The sequence below is a fragment of the Gastrolobium bilobum genome, unplaced genomic scaffold, assembly GCF_033153095.1.
Source record: "Gastrolobium bilobum isolate Gb01-03AN ecotype WA unplaced genomic scaffold, APGP_CSIRO_Gbil_v1 utg1863, whole genome shotgun sequence".
Taxonomy (NCBI): Eukaryota; Viridiplantae; Streptophyta; class Magnoliopsida; order Fabales; family Fabaceae; genus Gastrolobium; species Gastrolobium bilobum.
In genome coordinates this window covers 24,710-39,423 of record NW_026898976.1, presented here as the reverse complement: position 1 = coordinate 39,423, position 14,714 = coordinate 24,710, and the positions used below count along the sequence as shown (strand labels likewise).

The 14,714-nt window shown below is 33.3% G+C and overlaps 1 protein-coding gene and 1 pseudogene across 1 annotated transcript; both read left to right on the top strand.

Moving 5' to 3' along the window:
• Positions 1-3,246: 3,246 nt before the first annotated feature.
• Positions 3,247-5,270, top strand: LOC133285997 (probable WRKY transcription factor 11). Its single transcript, XM_061483329.1, has 3 exons — positions 3,247-3,995; positions 4,466-4,591; positions 4,678-5,270. Exons 1-3 carry the CDS (start codon positions 3,349-3,351, stop codon positions 4,865-4,867), a joined length of 963 nt encoding a protein of 320 aa, XP_061339313.1. The 5' UTR covers positions 3,247-3,348; the 3' UTR covers positions 4,868-5,270.
• Positions 5,271-11,235: 5,965 nt separating this feature from the next.
• On the top strand, positions 11,236-14,513 carry LOC133286011 (exocyst complex component EXO70I-like; annotated as a pseudogene).
• Positions 14,514-14,714: the final 201 nt, after the last annotated feature.

Genomic DNA, 14,714 nt, shown 5'->3' with positions numbered 1-14,714 from the left:
ATATATATATATATATATATATATATATGTATAATAAATAATATGCTCGAAAATAAAACTCAATATAACACATTTCTTGCTTAAATTTATATCTATAGAGCCATGATTTTTGTTGAACATGAATGAGACCTTTTTCTTTATAATTTATTTTTTTTTTTCTCTATTGCTTTTCTCTTAAGGAGAATGGTGAGTATAACTTATTATTAAAATGTAAGTTGCCGAAAAAAGGTATAAGTTTCCTCTTTTTATTATTCATCAACTCTGTCATTTTTGTGCTTTTTTTAGAGTAGGTTCAAATTGCAACCCATTTCAAGAGCATTGTAAGAATGTAGAAGAATGATTAAAGTTTACTATTGCTAAGAAATATTATATTGCGGATTAATATAACGTATGTTTTTTCGTATTTAGTTTTTTTTTTTTACAACGCATTCGACCTTTTATTAGATGTAGTTATTGCTTTGTTATGAGTAAGTCCATTTTATTCCAACAAAGATGAATAATCCAGGGTGTCATATAGTCATACAGTCATTGCTTTTAATAATAAAGATGGTATATAAATACTTGCTGAGTTTCGGTTAAATTAGGCAAGACTCCTTAGTGTTTCACCCAAATTGATCGAGATTAGTTTTGTCTAAATTAGGTGAAACTGAATGTAATAAATTCATAAATTGATTTAAAATGATAATATTTTCATAATTATTTATTAAAATAATTATATGTCAATTTTTTTTACCCCAACTCATGATTTTTTTTTTCGTCACAATTTTTTTTTCTAATTTTAAAAGGTAGGTGCGATATATGGATATTTTGGAAAACTTAATATTTTACGTACCAATTACAAAATAAGTAGAATTCAGACAAAATACATTAGCGGAAAAAGAAAGTTGAATTTCCATTCAACTCGCGTGCTGTTAAATGGTCAATATAAAGTTATAAACATAAAACAATAAACATAAAACACTGTTCATTCACCAAGTCCAAATGTCGGAATGCCCTTTTCAATCCGACAAGGCTCCAAAAACATATCCGAATATCCAATCACCCAAGTTCATAAAATGGCAAACCAGATACCGAACACACCCTTCAAATTCAATTTAAGAAACCACCATACTTAGTGGTGGAGCTAGTACATTTATTGAATTATGGTAAACAAAAATTTAAGTGAACCTAATATTAAATTTTATCAAAAAATTTAGCCACAATTATTTAGTTACGTTAAAAATGTGGTTATAAATAATTGTGTTAAAAATGTGGTTAATTTTATAATTTTATAATTTTAATCCGGACTAAGATTCACCCAGTCGCTAAGTGACTTTGTCACTGACATACTCCAACTTAAATTTTTTTTTTTGATAACATACTCCAACTTAAATTTTGGGGAGAAGAATTAAAATGACACTAATGTTCCAGGACATGTTTGTTTTGGCAAATTCAATTGGTCACATACCATTTGGATATGTTATTTCTAACAGTGAGTCATTGTTTAAACAACAAGTGATAAAATAATGATGGGTTTTATAATTTTCATTTAACATGAGAATTATAATTTTCCTACACACTCTTCGATTTCTGTGCTGACAAGGGTCCTACATATAATTTTTTCTAACACATGGGTCCCACATACTTTTTATCTTTACAACATGAGAATTATAAAATCCATAATGATTCAATTGCATAAAAACTCTTTTTCCTTTTGAATTATAAAAAAAGACATCTTTTGTACGTCACGTGTTGTATTACACATGGTCAGAACCAACAAGTCATATACTAGTTATTTTTTATAGTGGATTATTGTTGATATGACACATGACAAATTGGACCTGTTGAGACTGATAATAAACTATAAAATGTGATATTTTGACATATTTTTTCACAAACTTGGCATTTGGGTAATTTATTTTTCAAAATAAGTTATTTTGGTATTCCTGAATTTTCACTCAATTTTTTAAATGAAATAAATAGAATTGATCGTATCTCACCAAAATGTTTGTCCCAAATAATATAGTCTCTACTCTACATGAATGTTATTAAAAAAAAATATTATATAAGAAAATATAATCTCATGTTCGGTATGATTTTCTGATTTATTTTATTATTTTATTATTATTATTATTTTTTGTGATGATAGGCAAAGACTATTGAGGGTTCATAAATAAAAAGTCTGGTGGTGCACTTCTAAATATAGAAATTTAGTGCAGTTCTCTGTGGGCTGTGGTGATGGGATGTGCGCCAATTTTAAGCGGCCAAGGTGGCGGGCGTAAGGACGCGTTAATCGAGTGATGCCACATTTGTGAGTGTGCTGAGTGATAAGACGTTGAGAGGTTTTGAGCTTTGACAATTAGCTTCATTGGCATGGTTAATTAATTACTGTACCATGAATCATGCCACCGGTCCAAAACCTATGTTGCAATGGATACGAGACACGACATATTTTAATATATTAATTTTAATATGTTAGAATATATTTTAATATTAAATAATATTTTTAATTTATGTAATATATATTATATTTAATATTCAATAATTAAAAAAAATAAATTAAATTTATAATATTCATCAATTGTAAAGAAACTTACAATATCTCGAATATTTATATTAAATTCTATAAAATAATAATCTTAATTCAATAAATTTAATAGTTGAAATTTAAAATTAAAAAAATAACGCAACACAAATTTTTAAAATTTTTCCTTTTAAGTCTCTGCAACACATATTGCAATGTCAGACACGATACATTAAGTTTTTTAAAACATTGATGTATCATAGTCCAAAACTCCTATATTAAAAAAAAATAGAAAAGAAAACTGAAAAAGCAAATGGGAAATTGAATCTTTGAAGGCCTTCCACTTTTTCCACGAGTTCCATCCGCGTAACTCTTCATTCCAGAGATGTGTGTTGTTGTTTTTTTCTTAAAAAAAAGTAAAAAAGGAAAGAAAGAAAGAAATCCCATTAATTAGAAGTGTCGTTGGACTCAGTTTCTTCGCATTCCACGCTTAGAAGTTAGGACCGAGGGACCCACTTCAACGTTGAACAAACACTACTAATTCCTCACCTGTCTGTTACCGTTTACAAATCTTCAAACTCATCTCACCCCTCCGAAAAAAAAGAAAAGAAAAGAAAGGAAAAACCCATTTTGACTAAAATAAAAAAATATCTCTCTCTCTCTTACCCGGTCATCCAGTCACCCTCACCCCAATATATGTTACCCCTCTCCCTAATTTCCCTTTACTCTGTTTCCCCCCTTCCCAATACATCATCTTCTTCTTCTTCTTTCTTATGGCATTTTGACCCTGTGACCTACACCATTCATTCTCCATCATTCTAATCAAAAACCCTCCTCTCGGTGAAATGGCGGTGGAGCTTATGGGATTCCCAAAAATGGATGAACAGAAAGCAATACAAGAGGCTGCCTCTGAGGGATTAAAGGGCATGGAACACCTCATTCATCTCCTCTCCCACCAACCCTCTCACTCTCCTCTACAAGCTGACCTCACTGACGTCACCGTTTCCAAATTCAAAAAACTCATCTCCTTACTCAACCGCACCGGCCATGCCCGCTTCCGCCGCGCTCCGCTTCCCTCCTCTCCCTCTTCCCTCTCTCTCCCTCAATCCCACACTCTCACTCCATCTCCGGCCCACTTCACCTCTCCGCCGGCGGCTAATCCGGCCGTCGTTCATCACCCGCAGAGTTTGACTCTCGATTTCACAAAGCCTAATATCTTGAGCTCCAACGCCAAGTCTCTGGAGCTCGAGTTCTCTAAGGAAACATTCAGCGTTTCCTCCAACTCCTCCTTCATGTCCTCCGCCATCACCGGAGACGGCAGCGTTTCCAACGGCAAGATCTTCCTCACTCCCCCGGCGCCGGCAGTCTCCGGCGGAAAGCCTCCACTTTCATCGGCTCCGCTCAAGAAGAGGTGCCACGACCACCGCGACCATACAGACGACGTCTCCGGCCAGATCTCCGGCTCAAACAAGTGCCACTGCATCAAGAGAAGGTACACCCTGCGTCACACTCTATAATTCCCCTAAATCGAAAAATAAAATAAAAAAATGTTTTGGTTACGGTTAGAACTGAAGCCGAATAAACCAACCAATCACCAAGTGACTCGGTATTGGGTGAAAGTCAACGATTTCGGTAGTGGTGCGGTTAAAGGCATTAAGATGGAGTAACCACGCGTGACAGTGACAACATTGAGTTTTGTCCTGTGCCGCGTTTGTCAATTGGCTAATTTTTAGAAATGCTGTATCAGAAAAAAGACAAAGAAAACGGAACTTCCCAAACTAAACCCCGCCAGCAATTTGTCGTTTACACTCTTACATTACACTTTTTTTCCCTTCTTTATTTATTATTGTTTTTGACTGTTGACCAAAGCACGCACTTGGCAGTTGGCACATGTGAGCAACGACGGCATATCTTTTACTTTATATTTTAAAAATAATTAAATAAATAATTTTATTTTCTCAGGAAAAATCGGGTGAAGAAGACGATGAGAGTGCCGGCGATTAGTTCGAAGATCGCCGATATTCCGCCGGACGAGTACTCGTGGAGGAAGTACGGTCAGAAACCGATCAAGGGGTCTCCGTACCCGAGGTGAGTTTATGTGTGGTTTGTGGGTTTTGACTTTGGTCAAACTTCAAAAAGGCATGTTTTTTTGACGTTGTTTTTGTTTGTGTCAGGGGTTATTACAAGTGCAGCACGGTGAGAGGGTGTCCGGCGAGGAAACACGTGGAACGAGCTCCGGACGATCCAACGATGCTGATCGTGACGTACGAGGGGGAACACCGTCACGCGATTCAGGCCGCGATGCAGGAGAACATTTCTGGGAATGGGGGTTTGGTATTTGAGTCAACGCGAGTTTGCAATTAAAAATGGGTAGCTGTTGGGGTGGCTTTTTTTTTTTTTTTTGTAGTAGGAGCAAAAAACGTGAATCGGAATTAAAGCGGTAGCTGCAATGTAAATTTGTTCTGATTCTAAAGATTATAATATTATAGGGTGGTGGAAATTTCGAATCTTAATCTTCTCCCACTAAAGTCTTACCTGTTATTTTATTATTTATTGTTTATTTTATATAAGACAACTTTTTAAAGTGGTTTGAGGATGATCCTCGATCAACAATTTTTTCTTAATTGAATGAATAGTTGGATACTTGGATACAAGGGGAGGGGTCGCTCAATTGGCACTGGTGAAGGGTCCCAATCTAAGCAGATGATGCTTCGTGACGGGGAAATGGAGTGACATCTCAACCTTATTTTGTTCTTTCGGATCCAGATACAGCATAAGTAATTAAGTTTGTCAAGTTTGTATATTGCATATTAAATTTAAAAGTAATGGAATAAGTTATTAGCTTTTGAAAGTTCAAATTTATACCTAGTTTTTTTTTTTTTTTTTTTTTTGATTAGATTGTACGAAGGTTGCATGATTTGGAGAAATACTTTTAATAACTTCCGATTTTTCTTTACATAAAAAATCACTACTCCCATAAATTAAATTTTATTTTTCATCTTTTATGAGTTGGTTTTATTGATAAATTGAGCTTAATTTGGTTGTGGATTTTATTTACATTAGTTTTATGACAATCTTAAATGTTGGAACATGAGAAAAATTTGCCCTTAAAAATGCAGGAATTATCTCGTACTCTTGTATGTTCTAATTAACTATATGAGTTAAAACGGCAAAACAATTTTTTATTTTTTAATGAAACTTTGCTATTTGAAATAAGAGTTTTGTGATAGTGAGATGTTTAAGCAGAATGGAAAATTTGGTTGATATTCATCTTATTAATTTACACTCTTGCTTTTGGCTGCTCTTGTGTAATTGCGTTTCACTTCTATTCCATTTCGATTACTTCCGTCCAATTTTCTTCTATTGGTCCTTCATGAATTTTATTCTGCTCATTTGATCAACAGCAGATTTTTTTTTTCAAAAGAAATTAAGAATTTTCAAACTTTGAAATGGGGATAAATTTGTCAAGGAAGAATTTTCCTCCACATAAAGCTTGAAGAATTCAAAAAGTGTTTATGAGAGCAAATTAGAGAATTTGTGTCTTTACGCTTCCTATGGATGAAAGAACAATTCAAAGTTTTAATTTTAAGATAGATTATATGGAATTGGAATGCGTTGACTTATAGTAATAGTCTATGCAATTGACTTATTGGCTGAAATTATTCATCTCTTGAAGTTGTCAAAAATAAACAGTGAGCTTTCCTTCCGCCAACTTTTCCTTCCTTTTTTTTTAACGGATAATTCTTCTACTTTTAGTTAATATATACATATAAGGTAGAATCTTCTAATAAATTTTATATCCAATTTTAACCATTTAATTTTTATATAATTTTTTAGAAATTAATAATTATTTAATAATAATAATTCAATCAATTATAATCGTTTGATAGACAGAAATCAACGATTAAAATTGAATGTAATATTTATTTTTCTTATATAAATATAAATTAATCTTGTCTCATATATATAGTTTGTATAAGTTTGTTATGATGTGTTGAGTTTTGATGAAAATATAAATGAAAAAAAGGCTTTTAATATAACTTTATGAATAAAATACTTAGAGTAGTTAAATCAACATACTTATATACAAATTGAGCATATTTCGATCTCCTTTTGGTTCATGCAATTTAAGCTTCCGTGTCTTATGCATGTATAGTTTAAATTTTATTGCGTAGATTTCACTCTTTAATATGCTGCTGACTTCAATTCATTATCCTTATTTTCCTATTACACGCATAATACCTTAATATAAATGTGAATCTATCTCTTTGCGACTTTTTCTGTCCTTCAAGCAATTAACAAACAGGTTCAACAAAAACGCCAGCTATTACTCCAATTTCAAAAGTGGTTGACAAAGCTTCTTCTTCCCACATTCCACCTCAGGATATTCGACGAGCACTATTAAATAAAGATGACCTAAACGTGCGCCCAACGTATATAATTCGACTTGATATTCTTGATCACAATTTCAAAATGGAGATTTGTGTCAATCTATGCCTATTCTGTTTCCAGCATATCCATGAGAACCAACCATATCAAACAAACATTATTTGCTTAGTTCCCCAACACCTGCTTATTGAAATCCACATATTCCTTCGGTAGATTTATTATATCTTTGACTATTAATTCAATTATTGTCCTTGCACCATATTGTTTTCTTATTTAGAAATACTTTTATATATTCTTGACTTAGAAGTTACAAGACTTGACAAATTCAATGGTTCGTTGCATGTTCCCATTTTAAAAAACAAAAAGTTTGAAATTTGGTTGCTTGCTGAATAATTTTTTGTTGGAAAATTGTATAAATATATAGAAAGTGAAATCTCTTATCAATGATTCCTAATTTTCAAACTCCTAACATGTTTACATTACTGTTTACCATAGTTTGGACTAGGAGCGCATAAAAATAAATAAAATAAAATAAAATAAAAAACTTTTCTTATTATTCTAACAATTTTTCTTTTCCTTTTCACTTTCGCTATTTGATATTTAAATTATATTTAAACCATATCTGATCATAATTTTGAAAAACATATTATTTGTAAATTAAATTAAATTTACACACATTAAATTAGGGTTTGAAGTGTACAAACTAAACATGCTATTAGTTAACTTTCGTTAATTTCATTATAGGTTCGTTTCCTGGCTTTTTTACCCTTATAACCCTTTATTATTAATTAATTACCGATTTGACCTTGATTATAAACTATTTCAAAAATTTAACCCCCTCAAAAAACATAACACCAATCTGCCCCTGTTTGACCGTTGACCACCAAGCCTACCCGGGTACACCCCTCTGTACCCGGGTATTTTTTGAAAATTTTTGTCTACCTGGGTAAGGAGGCGTGTACCCGGGTATTGTTCTTCGCACCTGAGAAATTGCTTGAATTATTTACCCGGGTAGAGAGGGGTGTACCCGGGTAAATCTTCAACCACCCGGTATGATTACTCTTTGGATCTCCCATGCACTCTTCTTCTCCAAGCTTTGAATATGGAGGCACCGACTATCACGTGCTCTGCCTCTGCAACTTTTTTGGGTCTGTAAAGCACACAAATATTTTTCAATGATTATTTCAGAAAGAGAATTCTCAGTTAACAGTATAAATCCACAACCACAAACCTTGTCTCATGCATGTCTTCCCTGAACGTGATAATTCATCATTTACCAGTAAAATGAAAAGCTGCATGCTCACACTAAATTTCTGTACCATGAACCCTGTCTTTATTTTCTTTCCGTCTCACTCTCCCCAATAGACCCGGTACCACATTTATATATAGGAGCGCGATTTTGACGTACATAAAAGTAGACCCCATCATAATCGATACGAACAGGGACCGCTTTGATGAGCAGTAAAGTGTTGATGTATGGAAATTCCAAATCCATTCTCAAAGCTAAAAGCTCTTCAAATTGGTTAGGCATGCTTAACTTGATAATACTGATCTATCTCATTAGCTGTAAAAAAGAGAGAAAAAATACCAAATGGGTGGTCGAAGATTTACCCGGGTACACCCCTCTCTACCCGGGTAAATAATTCAAGCAATTTTTCAGGTACGAAGAACAATACCCGGGTACACGCCTCCCTACCCGGGTAGACAAAAATTTTCAAAAAATACCCGGGTACAGAGGGGTGTACCCGGGTAGGCTTGGTGGTCAACGGTCAAACAGGGGCAGATTGGTGTTATGTTTTCTGAGGGGGTTAAATTTTTGAAATAGTTTATAATCAAGGTCAAATCGGTAATTAATTAATAATAAAGGGTTATAAGGGTCAAAAAGCCTCGTTTCCTCATATCTAAACATGCTATTAGTTAACTTTCGTTAATTTCATTATAGGTTCGTTTCCTCATATTTATAGGTTAATTATTATAACCAAATAAGTGTATGTTAGGATTAGTTTGTTTTGAAGAAATAATTATTATTTAACACGAACCGAACTGAACCGGAGGCGGGGCGCGTGTGTGGTGGACCCAAGTTCACCTAGCTCTTCTCCCTCCACAAATGTGAGAAACTCCTTTTTTTTCTTATAACCTTTTACAATCATTTTCATTATTATTATTCTTTTTTAGATTTTCCCCCTAGGTAATTCCATAAGTTCGGGGCGGATTTAAAATCAAGATTTTAAATTCCTTCCAAAATTACCACAGTTTATTTCATTTTCATTAATGTTGGATCAAAATTTAATTGATCTGCAGGGATATAAAAGGTTATCATATAACCTACCTCAATAATTATTTATTAAAGTTTCCTAAAAGTGTTTTTAGACCAAAAAAATGATTTTTTTTAAATAAACCAAAACAAACATGTGTTAAGTTTTCTGGTTTTTTCTGTGCCCACACGTTTTCTGCTAATCAAAAGCGCAATTTTTTTTGACTATTTGTACAGTAAATTAAAGCTCTAAGTCTGAGGCATTTGTTAAGTAAAGTATATGGATAAAATATTTTTTCAGATTATCTCCGGTGAGTCCAAAAAAATATTGTTTTGGAACGGAAATCAAGGTATTTTTGTAATTCTAATATATTGTAGGGTTATATTAGTCTTTATCATTATAATTTTTTAATCTTATAACTCAAAATGACGTCGTTTTGAGTTCACTGGAGATAACTTTATCTCCAGTGACGAGAGAAATACTTTTTTCCAAAGTATATATACTATATTGACAAAATCGAAAATTAGGAAAGTAATATCACTAAAATGTATGGATCTGTTCAAATACTCCAAATGGGGCATGTCCTAAATTTAAGATGTAGACACCTGAAGTTTGTAATGGGCCTTACATATAATTCAAATTCCATGGGCCTTACAAGGAATTCAAATGTCATGGGCCTTACATTTAATAAACCTAATAATAATTTATTCTAGTTAAAGAACTTAAATTTTCAATTCAAAAACTAAATTAATACATTTAATAAAAATTTTATTGAAAATGTAAATACAACGACAGGATCCTTACTGAATAATTTATGTTTTGTTGCCCAATCTCAATATTACCTTACTATGATTATGCATGTGGCACTCAGAAGCCATTCGTAATGGTCAATTGAAATGATATCTTATCATACACAGGGTAAACTGAGCCGTGGATTGGTGAGAAAAAAGAGAGAGAAGGAATGAAAAAAAGAATTAATAAATGAAATAATAGTAAGTGAAATTTTGCACATGCAAAAGGGTTTGTTACCATATATTGCAAATTTAATTTTTTTTATTAATTTAGTGCAACTTTAAACACAATCTTTTTATCAATTTTTATTTTTTTTAGTTTGTTTTTCAATATTATTTGTAGTAATTTTTCAAAATAAAAATCAATATTCATCATTTCATTGTTCATTTTAAATATTATAAAAATATCACTTATTTTAATATATTAAAGTATTAAAAAAATTTATTTTCTTTTTAACACATAAAGTATGTTTAAAAAAAATAATAAAATATTATTCAAAACTTAAAAAGTTAAGGTTAAAATATATTCGCTATTTTTATATAGTTTAATATTTATAGTTTTGATTTTAGGTTAAAATATATTTGCTAATTTTAGTTTTATTTATTACCATACAACTGTTAGTTAAATTATAATACATTAAAAATAATAATATGTATTAAAATCAATATATTCATTTTAAATTTTCTTATATTTTTTAATAATCCTATGCAATTGTCATAATATGATAACAACAGCATTTTATAACAACAAAGTTAAAATCTTAATAAAAACTGAATTAAAAGTACATATAAGTATAAGATGAAAATATATTTTAACCAAAACCCAAAAAAGCAGAAAAGAAAAGAAAAGGACAACATTGGTGAGGTGAATATGGCAGTTTGTTTCGTACTGCTTCACAGTTGCATAGTTCTCTGGGGTTTCTCTATCTTTGAATTGGAATCCAGATTTAGAATCGTAACTCTTCCCTTTCGTTCTGGTGCCAAATGAGTTCATTGTATTTACCAGTAAGTTTTGCCTTCACTCTCATGGAAATTCTTGTTTTTTATGTTTTTGGTGGATTGTAGTGGATTCGGTAAGAGTTTCGAGTCTTTCTAGTGTTTGCTTTGGTGAAGTTATATATGCAACGTTTTCATTGTTCGAATCATGGTTGATTTTGATGCAAATTGATGAAAAATAATTATTCATGCCAAATTTTTAATCTTGATTTTTTTTTATAATTATTATGCTCTCTTTCATTTGACTGGGCTTAAGAAGTTTGAATTCCACAAACTTGATTTCTGGGTGTTTTGAATTGGAATGGCGGATTCTGTAAATGTTATTGGGGATAGTAGAATTGAGAATTTGATTGCTGCTTCCAAGTTATTGAAACTTAGCCTATAGAAATGAAAGTCCCTAGGGTTAGCTTTACATCAAGCAATGCCAAGAGGGAGTAGATTCTCTCATGTTAAAATTTCATATAACCTGTTTATGTAAAAAATTTGTGTTTATTTTTTTCCCATTAATTGTAATTGGCTATCACCTATTTAATACATGTGAAGAGAGAGAGATACATATAAAAATCTCGTGAATCTCGTAAAATTTTAACACTAGAGAATCCATTCTGAGGCGAAGATTGGATGAGATTAACCAAAGATTTTCTTCACTTCAATCCGCAGTTATCCCCATTTGTGCAGACAAGGATGCCCTTGTTGCCCCAGGTGGTCACATTAACCGAGCCGTAGGTCCTGCTGCTGCTGTGCTTAAGGTTTTTGATGCTGTTCATGGCCTGGAAAAGTCACTCTTATCTGATCCGCGAAATGCTCTCCCTGGCTACTTGTCTGTTTTAAAGCGCCTGGAAGAGCCACTGAGGATCTTGGGTAACAACGGTGGATTGGCAATTCAATGGTTGCAGGATATAGTGGAGTGCTTGGAGGATAATACTGTTGCCAACGAAACTTATCTCTCAAATTTGAATAAGTCATTTAAAATTCTTCGTGAATTGCAAAATGATAAGGAAAGGGCGCAGCTGCATGGTGGGATTTTAGAAGCAGCATTAAATAAGTTAGAAAATGAATTCCGGTGGCTCTTGACTGAAAACAGTGTGCCACTTCAAATGTTGTCTTCGCCTTCATTTGGTGATCAAGCATGCATTGCCTATTCACCTTTACCTGTCTGTGTTATACACAAGTTGCAAGCCATTCTTGGTAGATTAATTGCTACTAATAAACTTGGCAAGTGCATATCAATTTATGTTGAAGTCCGTAGTTCTGATGTGAGAGCAAGTGTACAGGCTCTCTATTTGGCTCAATTTGGATTACCTTGAGCTCTCAGTATCTGAAACCAATGATGTGCTGAGAATAGAGGGCTATATAGCCCAGTGGGGAAAGCAATTAGAGTTTGCAGTGAAACATTTGTTTGAAGCCGAGTACAAGCTTTGTAATGATGTATTTGAGAGGATTGGATTGGCCACGTGGATGGATTGCTTTTTAAAGATAGCTGCCACCAGGCTGATATACTTGCATTTCTTCAATTTGGGAAGACTGTTACAGAAAGTAAGAGAGACCCCCATTAAACTTTTAAAGTTGTTGGATATATTTGCATCTTTGAACAAATTAAGACTGAATTTCAACCGGCTTTTTGGTGGAGATGCATGTGTTGAAATCTAGAATTTGACGGGGTATCTTATCAAGAGAGTAATTGACGGGGAGCAGAGATTTTCTGGGAACTTCTGGTTCAGGTAGAGTTTCAGAGGCAGAACCCACCCCCTCTAGATGGAAATGTGCCAAAATTAGTTAGCTTTATTACTGATTACTGTAATAAACTCCTAGGAGAGGACTATAAGCCTAAATTGACTCATGTTCTGGTGATTCACCGAAGTTGGAAGCATGAGAGTTTCCAGGAGGGACTCCTTATTAATGATGTTTTAAACATAATGACAGCTGTTCAATTAAATTTGGAGTCATGGATTAAGGCATATGAAGATCCTATGCTGTCCAACTTTTTTGCTATGAATAATCACTGGCATTTGTACAAGCATTTGAAAGGAGTAAAGATTGGGGATGTCTTGGGGGATTCTTGGTTAAGAGAACATGAACAGTATGCGGACTATTGCTTTGTGGCAGCAGGATCATTGTAAGATGCTAGATTTTATGTACAGTTTTTTATTGTACATGGAGACCTGCTTTTGATTTAATTTAAAGTAAATTGAAAATTTATACACGCACTCAGATGCACGCATAGACACACACGTGTGTATATATATATATATATATATATATATATATATACTTTAACAAAAAAAATTTATAATATCTATTGGTTGAGTCTTGTGACCAATAGGTTCCTTTACCGAGGACAAGGCCAAGGTGAACCTTCAAAAGATGGTGATGTTAATGAGGATCTGATGTACCGGCTAAAGGTGGAGAGGAAGGAAGAGATACTTGAAAATGCTCTGAACAGAAACAAGGTCATAGATGGTGAATTCCCAATTGATGATCTTAGTTCAGAGGAGCTTCAAATACTGATGGCTTCATTGAAAAAGGTCAGAGATGAATTGATTCAGCTCAGAGATACTTTGAAATTGCCCATGAATGAGACTGATGCAGCATCGACTTTGCTTTGCCTCGCAGAGAAATGGGAATAAAAGACAGATCATTGGGTTGGTCAAATAAATTAAAATCTTTGCAGCATGCAAATCTATTGTTTGCTTACTGTTTATGACAGATCTCTCATTACAGGAGATCCAAAAAATTTGAATTGTTTAGATCATCTGTCATGGTGTTTTAGCCCTTTGTTTTTTTTTTTTTTTTTTTGGTACATTGCCAGGAGGTATCCCCATTCAACCTTCTCCGGGCACCATGCCCTCGGGGTACGGCCCGTTTGGGCTAGCCCCTCATTGTAACAGTGGGTGCACTAAGCTTCGCAACCAGAGAAAGGACGAGACTAATCCCCCAACCGAAGATTTTTTGGCTTATCCTCTGGCCCCCAAAGATTTTCCAAGAAACTGCTTGAAGCAGGGTTTGATCCCTGCACCAAGCAATCCCTTGGGAGCTGCCAACTGAGCTACCCTTGAATATAGATTTAATGAGGATCTGATGTACCGGCTAAAGGTGGAGAGGAAGGAAGAGATACTTGAAAATGCTCTGAACAGAAACAAGGTCATAGATGGTGAATTCCCAATTGATGATCTTAGTTCAGAGGAGCTTCAAATACTGATGGCTTCATTGAAAAAGGTCAGAGTGAGCAATCCCTGAATATAGATTTATTCTTCAAGCAATCCCTGAATATAGATTTAGTTTTGGTAAATATTCAGGGAATAAAATTTTCTTCCATTGCTATATATATATATATATATATATATATATAGGGGCAGTATATTCTTACATCGGTGTAAGAGTCAGAAGTCTTACACTCAATCTTGACCATTGGATACAAGTGGATCAATGGTCAAGATTGAGTGTAAGACTTTTCACTCTTACACCGATGTAAGAATATCCTGCTACTATATATATGTGTATGTTTATGATTCGATTCTAAGGCGATTCACTTGGTATCAACAATTTTCTTTTTCTTTTTCTTTGAAGAAAACAAAATACCCAAACAGAATAGACTAATTAATGGACGTTTTTACCTTTAATAATACTTGATTTGAATAATTATGCCAAGCTTCAGTTTGCTTGGAAAAATAGGTTATTGTCATTTGTCAATAAATTTTCTGCATTGAATGTATATTTGACTTCATTCGGTTCTCTTCCTCTTTTTGGATGAAAACACAAATTTTATTGTTTTTTAATCAT